This window comes from Erinaceus europaeus, chromosome 10, assembly GCF_950295315.1.
Source record: "Erinaceus europaeus chromosome 10, mEriEur2.1, whole genome shotgun sequence".
Classification (NCBI taxonomy): domain Eukaryota; kingdom Metazoa; phylum Chordata; class Mammalia; order Eulipotyphla; family Erinaceidae; genus Erinaceus; species Erinaceus europaeus.
The window spans coordinates 27,630,848-27,646,468 of record NC_080171.1 but is presented as its reverse complement, the minus strand read 5'-3'; the positions used below and the strand labels follow the sequence as shown (position 1 = coordinate 27,646,468).

Sequence of the window (15,621 nt, the reverse complement as noted above, 5' to 3'; positions counted from 1 at the left end):
CTCTCCCACATCCTGCAGAGGTGTAAGAGACCCCACAACCCACCTGGCCATCCTGTATGTCTAGAGGAGCCCATTGTCTTTGCACCCTGCCTAGTATCTAAGGACAAGACCACAAGAGGCTGCAGTTAGCTTTTCTATTGGAAAAATAAGACATTTAATTTATTCTTTCAATGTTCTGATCTACCCATGGGTAGCAGCTAAGCCCGGTGACAGTACAATCACTGTTGTCTAGCTGTTCTCTTCTCTTGCAAAGTGAGTGGTAGACTCCTGGGCTAGGCCCAGTGGGGCCTTAATTCCTATCAACATCATCAGTGGTGTCGTGGTTCAGGCTGCCCTATAACACAAGAACACCCTGATGGTGAGCCCTGGCTGCAGCTGCACCCCACAGATGGGGGACAGAACTGTGGCCCCCGCTTTCCCTCTGCCTTGCCAGGTCCAGAACCTCTCAGCTTGCAGCCCACACTGTGCCCAGAAGAGCTGCTTCTGCCTGAGGTCCTGCTGACTCGGTGTTCACGTTCTATCTGGCCCGCGGCTTCATGGACTGATTTGGACAGGGGACCAGCTGTGAGAAGCCGACTACTTGTCCTTGTGGTCTCAACTTCATGGAGGGAAGATGACAAAGAACAAATACACAGCCTGTGTCTGAGGGGCACTCAGCCCACCTCATCCCCGACAGGTAGAGGGACACTGGGATGGTACCTCTGAGTAGAGGCATAAGTGGACACACAGGAAGGAGATGCTGAGCCCAAGTGTGAGAGCCCAGTGGTTAGAAGGGGGACTGGAGAGGGTGCCCGTGGGGGAAGCCCTCAGCCTTCCCAGCCAGCTACACCACAACACCTCCTGAAGTGAGTTCCTGGGAGCAGCCTACCTGCCATGGCCAGTCTAGCCCACAGGTAAAAAGCACTGAGGTCAAGAGGCAAGCAGCCTGGCTCACAGGTCTGATAATGCAGAGGGAAAGACCATCTCTTCCTGGTCCCAGAGGTGCCCACTCCCACCCCACACACCCTGCTGCTGCTCATAAGAGTCTCCTCCGCTTCAAGGCCAGCCGGGTCCTTGGTGCATCAAGGTCATCAGAACTGTTCCAGGAGGGGGCAGAAGTCTCATCAGCATCTACAACAATCTAGAACAGATTCCAGGTATGTGTTAGTGGGGCACTTTGAAGGCTGGGGCCATGGGCCATGTCAAGGGAGACACTGGGGACAGGAGTGTTCAGGGTGTTGTCCCTGCTGACAGAGCAGCTCTCACAAGTCCTCAGCAGGGGGAGCCACTCCCACTGGGTGGGGTGACACCGGCGCATACACTGGGGTCGACAGCCAAGGAACAAGAGGGACTCTGCCTTCACTTGGGAATTCTAATCGTCTTAAGCCTCCCACAAGCTGGCCTCCTGTATCACGGTTTCCTTACTTATTCAGCAAGTGCTGGAGGCTTCATGCTGCAGGGGACAGCCAACCTCTCCTCTTGGTGTGGGGCACAGTAGTGCTTCTAGCTCACTTTAGCCCTGGGCCTCTCAATGCCAGCCCTTCAGGAAGGGAGGGGCACTCTGCCAGCCAGCTGTACTTCTGCTCCCTGAGTCTGACAATCTGACAAATACCAACCCCATCCAGGTTCCCCTGGCACTGGGTCACAGCTAGCCTAGGTATGGAAAGGGGGCTTATAAGGGTTACCGCCTGCAGCAGAGAACTTTGACAACTTCCCTGGTTTGGCATAAAATGTCCGAGGTGACCTGGCTCTGAGATGTGACAGAGGCTCTGGGACTTTCCCACAGGTGTTCCTATCGGGTTTCTCATCAGGAAATAAGGACAGAGGGAAACTTTCGGGGTGAGCCATCCCAGAACTGCCCCTGGCAGGTACTCGTGTCAAGGTATGCAGGTGTGGCTACAGGGCCTACTCCATGTCACATGCATGTATGGGATACCCGAGAGCGCCTTCCCCTCTGACGGGCTGTGGGGCCAGTGGCAGCCAGCAGGGCCCAAGGAACTCCCAGAGAGCTGTGGTTCCTTCCTATTTTCCACAGGGCCAGAAGGGGTGTGTGTGTGTGTGTGTGTGTGTGTGTGTGGGGGGGGGTGACTTCTGCAAAGAATCGACACGCAACTAGGCCAGCCTAGAACCCGCTTCTTCCTCTTCAGAAATCAGCCACCTGCTCCACCCCTAGCCACCAGGTTGGAAAACCACACATGGGTGGGGCCACCTTGAGGAATAGAAAGATGCTGGGGGGGCTGAGACTTATGCCACCTACCTCTGCAGGGCCCCGCTGCGTGACACCAGCAGAGGGATCCAGCTCCTCCAGGTCCTCGTAGTCCTCGCTCCCAGAGTCAGTCCCGGCAGCTGCTGACAAGGTGGTGGGAACCCCGTGTGGGGGGAGGGTGGCCAGGAGTGCAGGGAGGGTGAAGGCTGCCAGGAAGCGTGCCTTCAGTAGCAAGTAAGCCGGACTGTCCTGGACTTGCCTACGTACCTGTTCCAGCACCATCTGCAGGGCTGGCACTGTCCCACTGGGCACCAGGGAGGTGGCCCTGTGCTCCAAGGCTCTCTTGTGGAGCAGAAGGCCAGACAGTGCCCGCAGGCTGCACAGAGTTGGGGGCTGGTAGGGTAGCCTGGTCCCCAGTGGGGGCACATACACCCCTCGCTGGCCCCTCAGCCACTCCCGTATAGTTGTCTCACTTTCCTGGGAGAGGAGGCCCAGATCCAGTGCCCCCTTACCAGGTCCAGGTTGGGGTAAGGGTGGTCTCTCTGGGCCCAGAGGCCCCCTGGGTTCACTGGATGATACTCCTGGGTCACTGACACCATGTGGTGGCAGCTGGTTAGAGTAGGAGGATTCTGCTTCAGGGTGGTCTGCCAGGAGCACAACCTGTGGAGATGTCTTGGGTGCAGTTGTCTTCCCAGTGGGGGCTTGGGCTGTATCAGTGTCCACTTCTGCAGAGCTCTGAGCTGAGAGGAAAGCTGGGAGGGCGGAGTGTCCTGTCCTGGAGATAAGGTTCAATTCCACGTCTGTGTTGGCTGGAGGCTGATCGGAATGGCTCAGTCCAGTGAGTTGGGGACCCTGGTCTGCCTGAGTCTTATTCAGGGAGGGTGGCAGAGTGACCAATAGCCCTTGGGGGTCAGAGGTCCCTGCTGGCTCAGTAAGGCTTACCATAGCTGGCACAGGCAGCAGACCCTGGGTTGTGAGTACCCACGTGACGGGTACGGAGGTGCTGGCTACAGTGTGGGGCACAGCCTTTTGTGTGTCCAGAACTGGCATCAGGGTAACGGGTTGGACAGGCGGCTGAGCAGGGCTGGGGGCTGCAGGGAGGAAGAGTGGCACCTCGGGCAGGCCCTGCTTCCGGCATGTGGCAGGGGCCTGAGACTGACCAAGATTGCCCAGACGGCAGTTCACAGGGACCCAGTTGGGGCCCTGAGCAGGGGCCCTAGAAGCAGTAGGGGCTACACCCCCAAGACTCGAAACTGGGGCTTTCACAGTTCCTGTGGGGGAAGGGGCAATGGCCAAAGCTTTCAGGGCAGGAGGTCTCTTATCAACTGAGTCACTGGGGTCTGAAGTACTTACACTGGTACTTGCAGGGGCCCTCAATCCAGAGAGTACCGTGCCCAGAGGCACTTGGGGGGCCAGTGGGTGAGAGGGCTGAAGGATCACAGGTGAGGACACCAGCAGGGAGGATGGGAGCACTATGGGGTTCTGGGTGGCCTTCTTAGCACGGGCCTCTCGTAGCCGCTTTTCTCTAAGCAGCTCAGACACGGTCTTGGGCCGGGGTGCCTGCGTTGTGGGCATGGCCTGGCAGGCCTTCAGGCCTCCCCCAGTCCCTTTGGGATGGGTGCTTTTCTCTGCAGCTTGGTGGGATGACACATTCAGGAAGAGGCAGTCTGCAGGGAGGAAATAGGTGGTGGGAAACTTTAGGAAAAATGGAAGAGGAGCCCATTGTTCCAGTCAAGAGGGACAGGTGAGTCTGGCTTTGCATTCCCAGCCTTCACCCCCCGACTTGGGGTGGGGGTAGGGTACAATCAGGGCAGGGTGCTTAGTCACTTGCTCCAGTCATGGCCTCAGTGGGTGCTGTCGATAGAAGCTGTATAATACTGGTCTAGACCACGTTAGGCTGGTGAGGATGCTCCCATTCCCCAACCTGCCTGCACTTCATAAGTTGTGAACATCTTTGAAACAAGGGCTGCTGGGAACCATTTTTCTCCTCCTCACATCATTTTTCATGACCATAGACCCATGTCTACTTCTAGTGGGGAAACCAGAGCTTCCTTCTGGGTACTCAGAGCTAACAAAAGGCTTTGAGGTTGACCTACTTCACTAGTGCTTAGAGCCCAGCCACCACTTGACCCCACCCATGCCAACTGATCTGGTGCAGAGCCAAACGCTAATGAGAGTCTGGCCATCTCCCACTAGATGAGAAGGGCCAAGATAGAAAAAGAGGCAGAGGGAGTCAGGTGGTAACACAGCGGATTAAGCGCAGGTGGTGCAAAGCACAAGGACCAGTGCAAGAATCCCTGTTCGAGCCCCTGGCTCCCCACCTGCAGGGGGGTCATTTCACAAGCAGTGAAGCAGGTCTGCAGGTGTCTATCTTTCTCTCCCCCTCTCTGTCTTCCCCTCCTCTCTCCATTTCTCTCTGTCCTATCCAACAATGACGACATCAATACCTACAGCAATAAAACAAGGGCAACAAAATGGAATAAATAAATAAATAAAAAAATTTTTTTAAAAAAAGAGGCAGAATGAGGCTCTAAACTCCCAGGTTTAATCTCCCACACCACCATAAGCCAGAGATGCATAGTGCTCTGGTCTCTATTTCTAATTAAAAATAAATAAATAAATAAATAAATAAATAAAATTATATAGGGGGTTGGGCAGTGGCACACTGAGTTAAGCACACAAAGTACAAAGCAAAAGGACCAGTGCAAGGATCCTGGTTTGAGCCCCCAGCTCCCCATCTACAGGGGGAGAGCTTCACAAACGATGAAGCAGGTTTGTAGGTGTCTATCTTTCTCCCCTCCTCTTTATCTTTCCTTCCCCTCTCAATTTCTCTCTGTTCTATTGAATAAATAAATAATAATAATAATAATAATAAAGCCACCAGAAGTGGTGGATTTGTAGTGCTGGCACTAAGCCCCAGTGACTGGAGGCAAAATTAATTAAATAAATAAAATTATATATGTATGTGTATGTAAGGAAGAAGGAGAGAAGGAAAGAAAAGAGGCAGAAGTGAATACCTGGGGTGTCCTGGGCACTTGAGGGCACCTGGAAGAGAAGGGAGGAGAGTCAGGACCTCAGGAATCCCCAGGGGGCCGCACACCACTCAATATCCCTTGTTTCTTGGCTGTGGGGGTACTTGGGCTCCCTGCAGATGTAGCTCCATCTAAACCCCCCCCCGGTTGAGGGTCAGGGTACGTGGGTTTGCTGGGGGAGGAGGGGCAGAAGGCACAGCTTCCATGGCTTGGATGGGATGCCACAGGATCACACAGGGGCCTCAGATTTTGACACTATTTTGTCATTTCCTCTAGGGGTGACCAGGTGTGTGTGTGTGTGGGGGGGGGGGCTCCAGGATTTCATGACAAGACCCCAAGGCCTTAGTCATCTGTACCAGGCACCCATCCCAGAAAAGCAGGTACCAGACAGTTCCCCAATTCCACTCAACTTTGGAGGCAGATGGGCCCATGTGCCAGTTCTGGTCCTGTACCCCCAGACTTGTCAGGAAGCCCTGTAGGGTTCTAGGTTCCCTGGAGCCAGCAGACATCCCAGGAAGGTTGTTGTGGCAAATGGGGCTACATTTGTGCTGAACCCAGGCTGAGGAGACCCAGGACCAACTAGCTGTGGAAGGTGCTGGCAATGCCTCACTTCCTGGCCAGAAAACATGCCACCTACCTAGCACAAGCCTAGGGATGGGAGGGAGGGAGGGATGGAAGGAGCCACGTGTGCCCACATCTGGCTCTCATCCACAGGCCTCACCTTTGAAGGTGGTGGTGGTGGTGGTGGTGGTGGTGGTGGTGGTGGTGCCTTCCTCTCTCGAACAACTTCCATGCAGCCAGCAGTGTCGATCTGGAACAGCTGAGGGACACGTGTACCACAAATATGATAGGACCCCCTGCCCTGAGTCTGCCTCCCTGAAGGGCCAAGCTGAGGCAGAACCTGGGCCAGTCCTGACCACAACTGCCCTTCTGATATAGCCCCCAGAGCCCATGGCCACTCCCAGCGTGGCTCCAGGCCTGCTATGTTCTGGGCCCTTCCCAGGATGAGCTGTGTGCAGTCAGGATGCTGCCAGCTGGCTGCCTCATCCACTGGGTCTAAAAGCTCTGGAGAGGTGGGGTGGAGAGCATGGTTGTGCAGAGACTCTCATGCTTGAAGCTCAGAAGTCTCAGGCTCAATCCCCACACTACCATAAGCCAGAGCTGATTAGTGCTCTGGTAAAAACAAACAAACAAAACAAAACAAAGCAAAATAAAACAAAAAACTCTGGATCCCCAGAAGCCCATAGTGAAAGGGAGATAACTTTAGAAAGCTGGCCATCAAAAGTCACAAAGACGGGAGTTGGGCAGTAGCGCAGTAGGTTAAGCGCACATGGCACGAAATGCAAGGACCGGCGAAAGTATCCTGGTTCGAGTCCCCAGTTCCCCACTTGCAGGGGAGTTGCTTCACAAGCAGTGAAGCAGGTCTGTAGGTGTCTGTCTTTTTCTCCCCATCTCTGTCTTCCCCTCCTCTCTCCATTTCTCTCTGTCCTATCCAACAATGATGACAACAGCAGCAGCAATAATAACTACAAGAATAAAAAACAAGGGCAACAAAAGGGAAAATAAAAAATAAAAATAAAAAATAAAATAAAAAGCTTTTTAAAAAGTTTAAACAACACAAGGAGAATTGGGCATGGGGGGGAAGAGCTGGGCACCAGGTGACTCACCTGAATGAAGAGGGTGAACACTGGCGTGCTGGTCAGGCGGGCATCCTGCAGCTGCTTCCTGATTTCATCAGCTGAAGGAAAGGAGCATAGTGCCAAGTGGCTCCCAAAGAACTGCCATCACTGTGCTCAGTCCAAAAGCAAGGTGAGGACCCACTGCAGGTCCCCAGGTTTGGAGAAACATGTGTGCATATACCCAGTGCCCACACTTCCAGATGCTCCTGAGGTCCTGGCACTGGAGTACTGCCCCAAATCACCACTGATACAAAGCAGGATGGAAAAGACAAGAGGCAGGCACGCCTCCAGACAGATGAACTGGGCAGAGTAGCCTCCAGGAGTCTGCAGGCCGCTGCGTCCTTCTCCCTCCCCCCTCCCTATAGGTATCTAGAGGAGTTGCAGGAAGGCAGTACCTCGAGTGTGTGTGCTGGCGGGCCTCTGGGCAGAACAGGGCAGGACGACGTCACCTATCCACGGGCTCACAGCCATCAGAAGCTGTCGACCCAGGAGCCTCCTCTGCAGGCTGTGTCCCCTCCGCTGCTGCCCATGGAGCCTGGCTGTGCTGCTGCCCGCAGGGCAGGCCTCCATAGCTGAGCAAGGTGAGTGTGGCCGCTTCAGCTTCTGCTTATTTGGGGAGAAGGGTAACTGGGCTTCCTGGCCTTGGTCAGCTCCAGGCTGCCCCAACCAGGAGGGGAGTGGAGTTGTGTAGGGCATGGAAGAGAGACAGGGCTGGTAGTGGTGTAGACACATAGAACATACCTGTGCCCGGCGCTGGGCAGCTGTGTTGGTCTTGAGCACCTGCAGCACGGCCTTCTGGGGCACCTTCACAAGCTGCCTCTCCCTCTAACAGAAGACAGTTTGGGGGCCTGATATGCCTGCTATCTGGACAGCACACACTTTGCCCTGTGTAGACCCTAAAAGCAGTAGCACCTCAGCTTACTGGAAAACACTCTTGAGACTGCTGGTCCAGGGAACGGTTTTCCCCAGAGGATGTGGTGGGGCTCAGCTCGGCTCAGCTATAGCCAGGGGTAACCTCTGTCAGCCCCAAGCTGATGGCTCCAAGAGCAAGGGTTGCATCTGCTGGTTGAGGTCTTAGGTGCCTGTGGTCACCAATTACTGGCCCTGTGGTCACTTGGTTCAGGAAGAAACCAGCCTGTGCAGTTTGGGGGTTGTGGGTATGCACTCTGCCCAGCTGCTTACAGGCCCACAGACCCCGAGAGCAACAGAGTGGGACCTCCAACTACTCTCGGGATAGAGCAGATGGTTCAAACACAACCAGTCAGATCAGAACTGGGGCTTCGTCACCTCCCAGACTGAGCAGCACAGGCACATACATGACTAGCTAAGTTGCACAAGCGTGCAGACCTCCCTGGACATGCACAGGCTGGGGGTAGCAGTGGGGGCTGGACACTTCTCCTTGCTACCCTACCTTCCTCTCTTTAGCTCAGGGTGAACTGCTTCCGATCTCACTGTACCTACTCAGCAATTCAGCAGGGCCCCTCTGGGCTCTCCTGCTTAATTCTTGAGGGAGATAAATGGGGGAGCTGGGGACCACCAGACTCAGTGGAAAGGGGTGCAAGGCTGTTGCCCTGGGCACAATTCTGAAAGGGGTCAGAAGGAACATTCTAATGAATGTCCCAATTACCATCCCATAAAATCTGGTGGGCACATCCCAGAGCCTCTAAAATCCAGCCTCATGGCCTCTGGGTAGGAGAGTACTCTCCCCTGGAGCCCAATGTGGGGGTGCAGTGTGGGCCTGTGGCCTACCTCCTCTGCTGGCCTCTCTGAAGTTACAGGTTGAGTGTCTGTTGAATGTGGGGCACTGACTCCGCTGGGCCTGGCACTATGGGTGCTGAAGGGGGCCTGCGCCTGGCCCATCTCCTCTGTGGGAGCCAAGGCTGTGATGCCAGCTTTCCTGATGCTATTCTGGGCTGCACTTGAGTCCTTTGGAGGTCTGGGGGAGGCAGAGGAGCATCTGGGCCGGCCCCCAGCTTCTCTTCTCCACAGCCCGGTGGCACTCTGCCTGGCGGGTACCCACAGGTTCATGTCTGGGACAGTGTGCTGTATTGATGGTAGTGCCCGGACATCTTCCTGGGTCTCTGGGGCTTCCTCAGACTCGGAGTCCTCACTGCGGCCACTGCTGCTGCTGTCCTCGCTGCTGGAGCTCCACTGAAGGCGGCGCAGTGGTCGCCGCTGCCGCCTCCTTCCCCGACTCTGCCTCTGCTGTGGGAACAATGGGAACTTGGGGGGCCACCACTACTGGAGCCACCGGCCTGCTAGGAGGAGCTAGAGACAAGCACAGCAGAAGTGCTGGCTGGTGGCATGCCCTCCCCTCTGCCCTGAGGGAAGAATGGTGCCAACCAGATGGTCTCTTTGCCTGTGGCCCCGCCAGAAGAGATGCTAGGGCCAGAAGTCCTCCTCTCCCAGAACCTGTGCCTCCCTCACCCTGACCAGTGGTGGTGCTAATCCTAGGGGGTGACTGCTAATAACTTCAGAATTCAGTGCTGCCTCACCCTGAGCATGATCTTCCACTTGCTCAGACACTGGGAGCCCGTCCGGTGGGGCAGTTCAGAAGCTATTTTTGTCCAGTGACCTACAAAAAACAAACATGACAGTTGCCTCATGTAAACAGTCATTGATGATACAGGATCACGGGCTTGGAAGAAGGCCTCTTTGCTAAGATATGCCGTGAAACTGCATCATGTTCCATAAGAAGAGGACCAGCCAGTCACTTGCACGCTGTGCCCATATCTGAGAAGCTCAGCAAGCAGCTGGGTATCTGATTCTCAATGGATGATCAGAAGAGTTCTAGCAAATTCCCAACAAGAAGGAAGAAACTACCCTTATTTTTCTAAAATTGGTCCCTACATATCTGCTATATACAGCCTTCTAAACCAGACACTTCCTATTATTTATCTAATGTTTCCTTTCAGATAGTGCTGGTGGGAGGAAGCGGGTGCACTTCTTTTAGAGGACAATTTGATAGTGCTGACCCTGAGCCTAGGATTTTTTTGGATAGAGATATTATGAACAAAGAGAACCCTCAGTTTATTCCAGCCCTATAGCAGATAAAGAGAAACAGAGTTGGCTGATATCTATGTACTGCTAATCAGGGACATAAAATGTAATTATTGGAAATAACAGTAGAGCCCAGATTGTGCACGTAAAAAAACAAAACAAAACAAGACAAAAAAAAAAAAAACCCATAATAGTAGTCTGGGAGATGGTGCAATGAATAAAGTGTTGGACTCTTAAGCATAAAGTCCTGAGTCTGATGCCCAGCAGCCCATGCGTCAGAGTGATGCTCTGGTTCTCTTTCTCACTTCCTATCTCTCATAAAATAAAATGAAATACTTGTAAAATAAATGATAAGTAAAATAGGAAGAAGGAAGGAAGAAAAGAAGGAAAAAAGAAGCACATCCTGATTTGCTATACAGGAAAAAGGTGACTCAATGGCATGGAAATGAATGATGCAGTTAATAAGCTGTCTTTTCAAGAAAAGCAACCTGTAGAGGAAGGCCAGGTGAGTACACACTGGCTGACAGTAGCTTAGACAGTTCTGTTCCTTCACTTCCTTTAGTCCATCTCTCTACCTATGATAAATGTGATTCAGTTTATAAAACAGAAGACACACCACTGTCTCCTAGGAGCAGGGCAAGAACAAACTGGGGAGTGGCAAGCCTGGAGCAAACTCCTGTGTCATCTGCAGACTTCAATGTGAATCCAGAGCTACCAAACCTCTAGACAGAACAAGAACTTACCAACACCATACTTCTCTATTAATTCAATTAGCTTTTCCTCTTCTTTTGAATTCCAGCGTCCCTTTTTCAAGCTGAAATGTAACCTTCTGAGGTATCTGAAACAACAGACAAAGGGGACCTTTTGAAGAAGAAGCCTCCTGCTGCTTGTCTAGGCTTTTGCAATGACTGTATATGATAGCAAAGTATAGGTAACAAAAGAAAAAATGCAGGCAAACCAGATTTCACTAAAACTTTTTTTTTTGTGTGCTTCAAGGTCACCATCAAGAGAATGGAAAGACAGTCCAGAGATTGGGAGAGAATATTCACAACTATAGCTCCGATAAGGAACTTCTCCCTGGCATACATAAAGTACTCTTATAAATCAACTTACAGTGGCAACTAACGTGGTTTTAAAAATAGGAAAAATAAATAAATAAATAAATAAAAGGCAAAGGGCAGTTTCTCCAAAGGCTAAACAAAAATTATGATATAACATGTGATATAACAATTTCATATCTGAGCATAATACGAGAGAAAAAAAGTATGCTAGATGTCCACACAAAAACTTGTACAGGGGCAGGGGTAGATAGCATAATGGTTATGCAAAGAGACTCTCATCCCTGAGGCTCTAAAGTCCCAGGTTCAATCCCTTGCACCACCATAAACCAGAGCTGAACAGTGCTCTGGTAAAAACAACAACAACAACAAAAACTTGTACAGACATGTTCACGTTTCTTATGCTCCAATGTGTTGCACTGTATCTGAAAATTTCATGTATAAGGCTGAAAAATATTCAACTGTCCATATAGTTTTACAATCATTTTGTTTATCTATTCCTCCATCCAGAAATCTTGTGTTGCTTCCAACTTTTGGCTTTTGTGAATAATGCTACTATAAACATAAGCACATGCAACTGTGTGAATTCCTATTTTCAATTCTTCCAAACTGAGTAGGATTGCTGGATGATGCAGTTAATTATTTAACTTTTGAGGAACCTCCATTCTGTTTTCCGTAACAAAAGTAACCATTCAACAGAGTGTAAGAATTCCAATCTCACACTTTGCTAACACTATCTACTTTCCATTTTAAAAAGCAGTAATTGTCTGTAGCTGGGGAAATAGTTCAACTGACAGAGAATCAAACTTTTATGCCTGAGGCTTAAGGTGCTGAGGTTTGATCAGCACTGCCTGTGTCTGAGTGGTGCTTTGGCTTATCTCTCCTTCCCTCTCTCTACTTTATGTGGGGCTCTCATATCTAATAAATAAAATAAATCTTAAACAATAACCATCCTGAATGTGCATAAAGTGTTATCTCAAAAAAAAAAGTGTTATCTCATTGTCATTTTAATGTGTATTTCTTTTATAATTAATGAAAACGAGTGGTCATTTTTCTTTTTTTTTTTTTCCCTCCAGGGTTATCGCTGGGGCTCAGTGCCTATACTACAAATCCACTGCTCCTGGCAGCCACTTTCTCTTTTTTTTTTTCTTGGATAGGACCTAGAGAAACTGAAAGGGGCAGGGGAGATAGAGAGGGAGGGAGATAGACACCTGCAGACCTGCTTCACCACTTGTGAAGCGACTCCTCTGCAGGTGGGGAGCAGGAGGCTCAAACCGGGATCCTTGTGCTTCATACTACGTGTGCTTAATCTGGTGCACCACCTCCTGGCCCCCCGAGTGGTCATTTTTCTTTTTCTTTTAAAAATATTTTATTCATTTATTAATGAGACAGATAGGAGAAGAGAGAAAGAACCAGACATCACTCTGGTACATGTGTTGCCGGTGACTGAACTCGGGACCTCATGCTTGAGAGCCCAGTGCTTTATCCATTGTGCCACCTCTCTGACCATGTCATTTTTCTATCTTCTTTGGAGAAATGTCTACTCAAGTCCCTTACCTGTTTTTGAAATGGTTTTTCTTGTTGTGGAATAGAATTTTTTTCTTTTTTTTTTTTTTTCTTTTTTTTTTTCCAGAGCACTTCTCAGCTCTGGTTTATGATGGCGCAGGGAATTGAACCTGGGGCTTCAGAGCCTTAGGGATGACAGTCTTTTTACATAATCATAGTGGTGTCACCTTCACCCTAGATTTCTTTACAGAGTGTACTTTTCAATGAATACACTATAAAAAACCATGGTACTACATATTTTAAATGGATTATATGAAGACTGGGGAGATAACAAACTAGTTACATAAAAAGCTTTCAGAGATCCCAGGTTTAGTCACCAGCACCAACAAAAACCAGAGCTGAGCAGTGCTCTGGTTAAATAAATAAAAATAAATAAATTTAACAAATATGTTCCCTTTAAAAGTAAATAAATGAGCCTGGGTGCTGGTACCCCTGGCTAAGCACACACATTACAGTGTGCAAAGACCCAGGTTAAAGTCTCCCTGGTCCCTACCTGCAGGGGAGAAGCTCTATGAGTGGTGAAGCAGTGTTACAAACACAGGGGTCTCTCTCTCTCTCTCTCCCTCTCCCTCTCCCTCTCTCCCCTCTTTGAATTCTTTTTCTCTCCCCTTCCTTTCAATTTCTGTCTCTATCCAAAATAAATAAATAGATGTAAATAAATGGATTATACGGTATGTGAACCCTATCTTATTGTTAAAAACGAGCTGAGAAAAGAAGGGAGTTATAGCTGCCTACAGGAACCTGTCCGCCAGAGTGTGGGAAAGGAATTCAGACAATAGGGCTCAAGAAACCAACAGCCAGTGGTCACATCTAGTTCAACCTGGAAAAAGTCCAGTTTGAAGAGTAAAGCGTGGTCCAGGAGGTGGCACAGTGGATAAAACATTAGCCTCTTGAGCATGAGGTCCTGAGTTCAATCCCCGGTAGCACATTTACTAGAATGATGTCTGGTTCTTTCTCTCTCTGCTCCTATCTTTCTCATTAGCAAATAAAATCTTTAAAAAAAAAAAAAAGAGTAAAGCTACCCCAATTCCTAATTGCTCTTCCCTGATACTCTAGGTCTCTATGAGCATATCCACCTGCCATGCCAGATCATCTCAGGTCTCCCGGCCCACACACAGCCCATTGGGGAACACACCTCCCGTGTCCTAGACCTTCAGTACACAAGAGAACACAACTCTCGAGACCAACCCAACCCAGCAAGAACCACCTGCGCTCAATGCTGTGCAACTCACCGATCTCGGCATTGGGCATCACTCCTGCCTGGCACCTCTTCCCGGATTTTAAACCAATCCTGCTCCCCGTATTTGGCAACTGCTTTAAGCAACTTCTGCAGAAAGGGACAACAGGATAAATGGTCACCCTGAGGGCAGTCACAACCTCCCCACCCTTAACTCAGCCCTTTCAAAAAAGGGATGTTAGGGCCAGGGAGAGAGCCCAGTGAGAGAATGCAAGCCTGAGGCTCCTGGCACATTCGCTAGCACCACATATGTCACAGTTGAGTGATGCGCTGTTCTCGTTCCTTAATAAAAGTAAGTATTTTAAAATATTTTATTGGGGGTCGGGTGGTAGCACAAAGGGTTAGGCGCACATGGCGCAAAGCGCAAGGACTGGCGTAAGGACCCTGATTCAAGCCCCCAGCTCCCCACCTGTAGGGGAGTTGCTTCACAGGCGGTGAAGCAGGTCTGCACATGTCTATCTTTCTTTCCCCCTCTGTCTTACCCTCCTCTCTCCATTTCTCTCTGTCCTATCCAACAATGAAGGACATCAACAACAATATGAACCACAACAAGGTTACAACAATAAGGGCAACAAAAGGAGAAAAAAATGGCCTCCAGGAGCAGTGAATTCATGATGCAGGCACTGAACCCCAGCAATAACCCTGGAGGCAAAATATATATATATATATTTCTTTATTTTGGATAGAGGCAGAGAAAAATTGAGAGGGAAAGGGGGAGATAGAAAGGGAGATAGACAACTGCAACACTGCTTTACCTCTCATGAAGCAGATGGGGGCCAGGGGCTTGAACCTAGATCCTTGTAAAGCGTTCAGTGTAAGGCTTTCCTGCGTGTTGTAAAGTGTGACCTCAACCAGGTGTGCCATCATTTGGCCCCATAAATAAGTATTTTTAAAAGCCTTATTGTAGGTAGTGAGGTGGCAGGTGATAAAGTATTGGACTCTCAAGTATGAGGTCCTGAGTGATGCTCTTATCATTGAGACTTGGTACCTACATGATGAATCCACTGCTCCTGGTGGCCGCTTTCTTTCCTTCTTTCTTTTTTGATAGACACAGAAAGAAACTGAGAGAGAGGAAGTGAGGGGCCAGGTCGTGGTGTCCCCAGGAGAGAACACATATTACCACTGGCAAGAACCCGAGTTCAAGTCCCTGTTCCCACTTGCAGGGAGGAGGCTCCAAGAACGGTGGAACAATGTTGTAGATGTCCCTCTTTTTTCCCTTTCTATCTCCCCTTCCCTCTTAATTTCTCTGTCTCTATCTAAAAAACAAGAAGAGAGATGCCTGCAGTACTGCTCCACTGCTCACAAAACTTGCCCCTGCAGGTGGGGGCTAGGGGCTTGTGCCTGGATCTTTGTGCTAGGTAATGTGTGTGTTCTACTGGATGTACCACTGCCTGATCCCATTCTTATTCATAAATAAATCTAAAACCCAGATCTATTTATTTGTTTGTTTGTTTGTTTTGCCTCCAGAATTATCGCTGGGGCTCAGAGCCAGCAGTATGAATCCACTGCTCCTGGTGGTAATTTTTTCCATTTTATTGGATAGGAAAGAGAGCCAGTTCAAGCCCCTGGCTCCCCACCTGTAGGCTGCTTCACAAGTGATAAAGCAGGTCTGCAGGTATCTTTCTCTCTCTCTCCCTCTCTCTCTCCCTATCTCCTCCTCCTCTCTGTTTCTCTCTTTTCTAGCCAATTAAAAATAAGTTTATTTTAAATATTTATTTATCTATTCCTTTTGTTGCCTTTTTGTTGTTGTTGTTGTTGTTGTTACTGATGTCATTGTTGCTGGATAGGACAGAGAGAAATGGAGAGAGGAGAGGAAGACAAGACAGAGAGAGGGAGAGAAAGAGAGACACCCACAGAACTGCTT

At 50.0% G+C, this 15,621-nt stretch overlaps 1 protein-coding gene across 1 annotated transcript in view; it reads right to left on the bottom strand.

The window, feature by feature from the left end:
* Positions 1-125: 125 nt before the first annotated feature.
* Positions 126-15,621, bottom strand: part of SNAPC4 (small nuclear RNA activating complex polypeptide 4) — a 32,592-nt gene continuing 17,096 nt past the window's right edge. The window contains exons 13-23 of the mRNA XM_060199383.1: positions 13,753-13,847; positions 10,640-10,734; positions 9,392-9,471; positions 8,646-9,101; positions 7,638-7,721; positions 7,292-7,502; positions 6,885-6,955; positions 5,939-6,037; positions 5,203-5,230; positions 2,237-3,852; positions 126-1,120 (exon numbers count right to left, since the gene is read on the bottom strand). Of these exons, the coding sequence (XP_060055366.1) occupies positions 1,016-1,120; positions 2,237-3,852; positions 5,203-5,230; positions 5,939-6,037; positions 6,885-6,955; positions 7,292-7,502; positions 7,638-7,721; positions 8,646-9,101; positions 9,392-9,471; positions 10,640-10,734; positions 13,753-13,847 (2,940 nt within the window). The 3' untranslated portion in view covers positions 126-1,015. The remainder of the gene's footprint in view (positions 1,121-2,236; positions 3,853-5,202; positions 5,231-5,938; positions 6,038-6,884; positions 6,956-7,291; positions 7,503-7,637; positions 7,722-8,645; positions 9,102-9,391; positions 9,472-10,639; positions 10,735-13,752; positions 13,848-15,621) is intronic.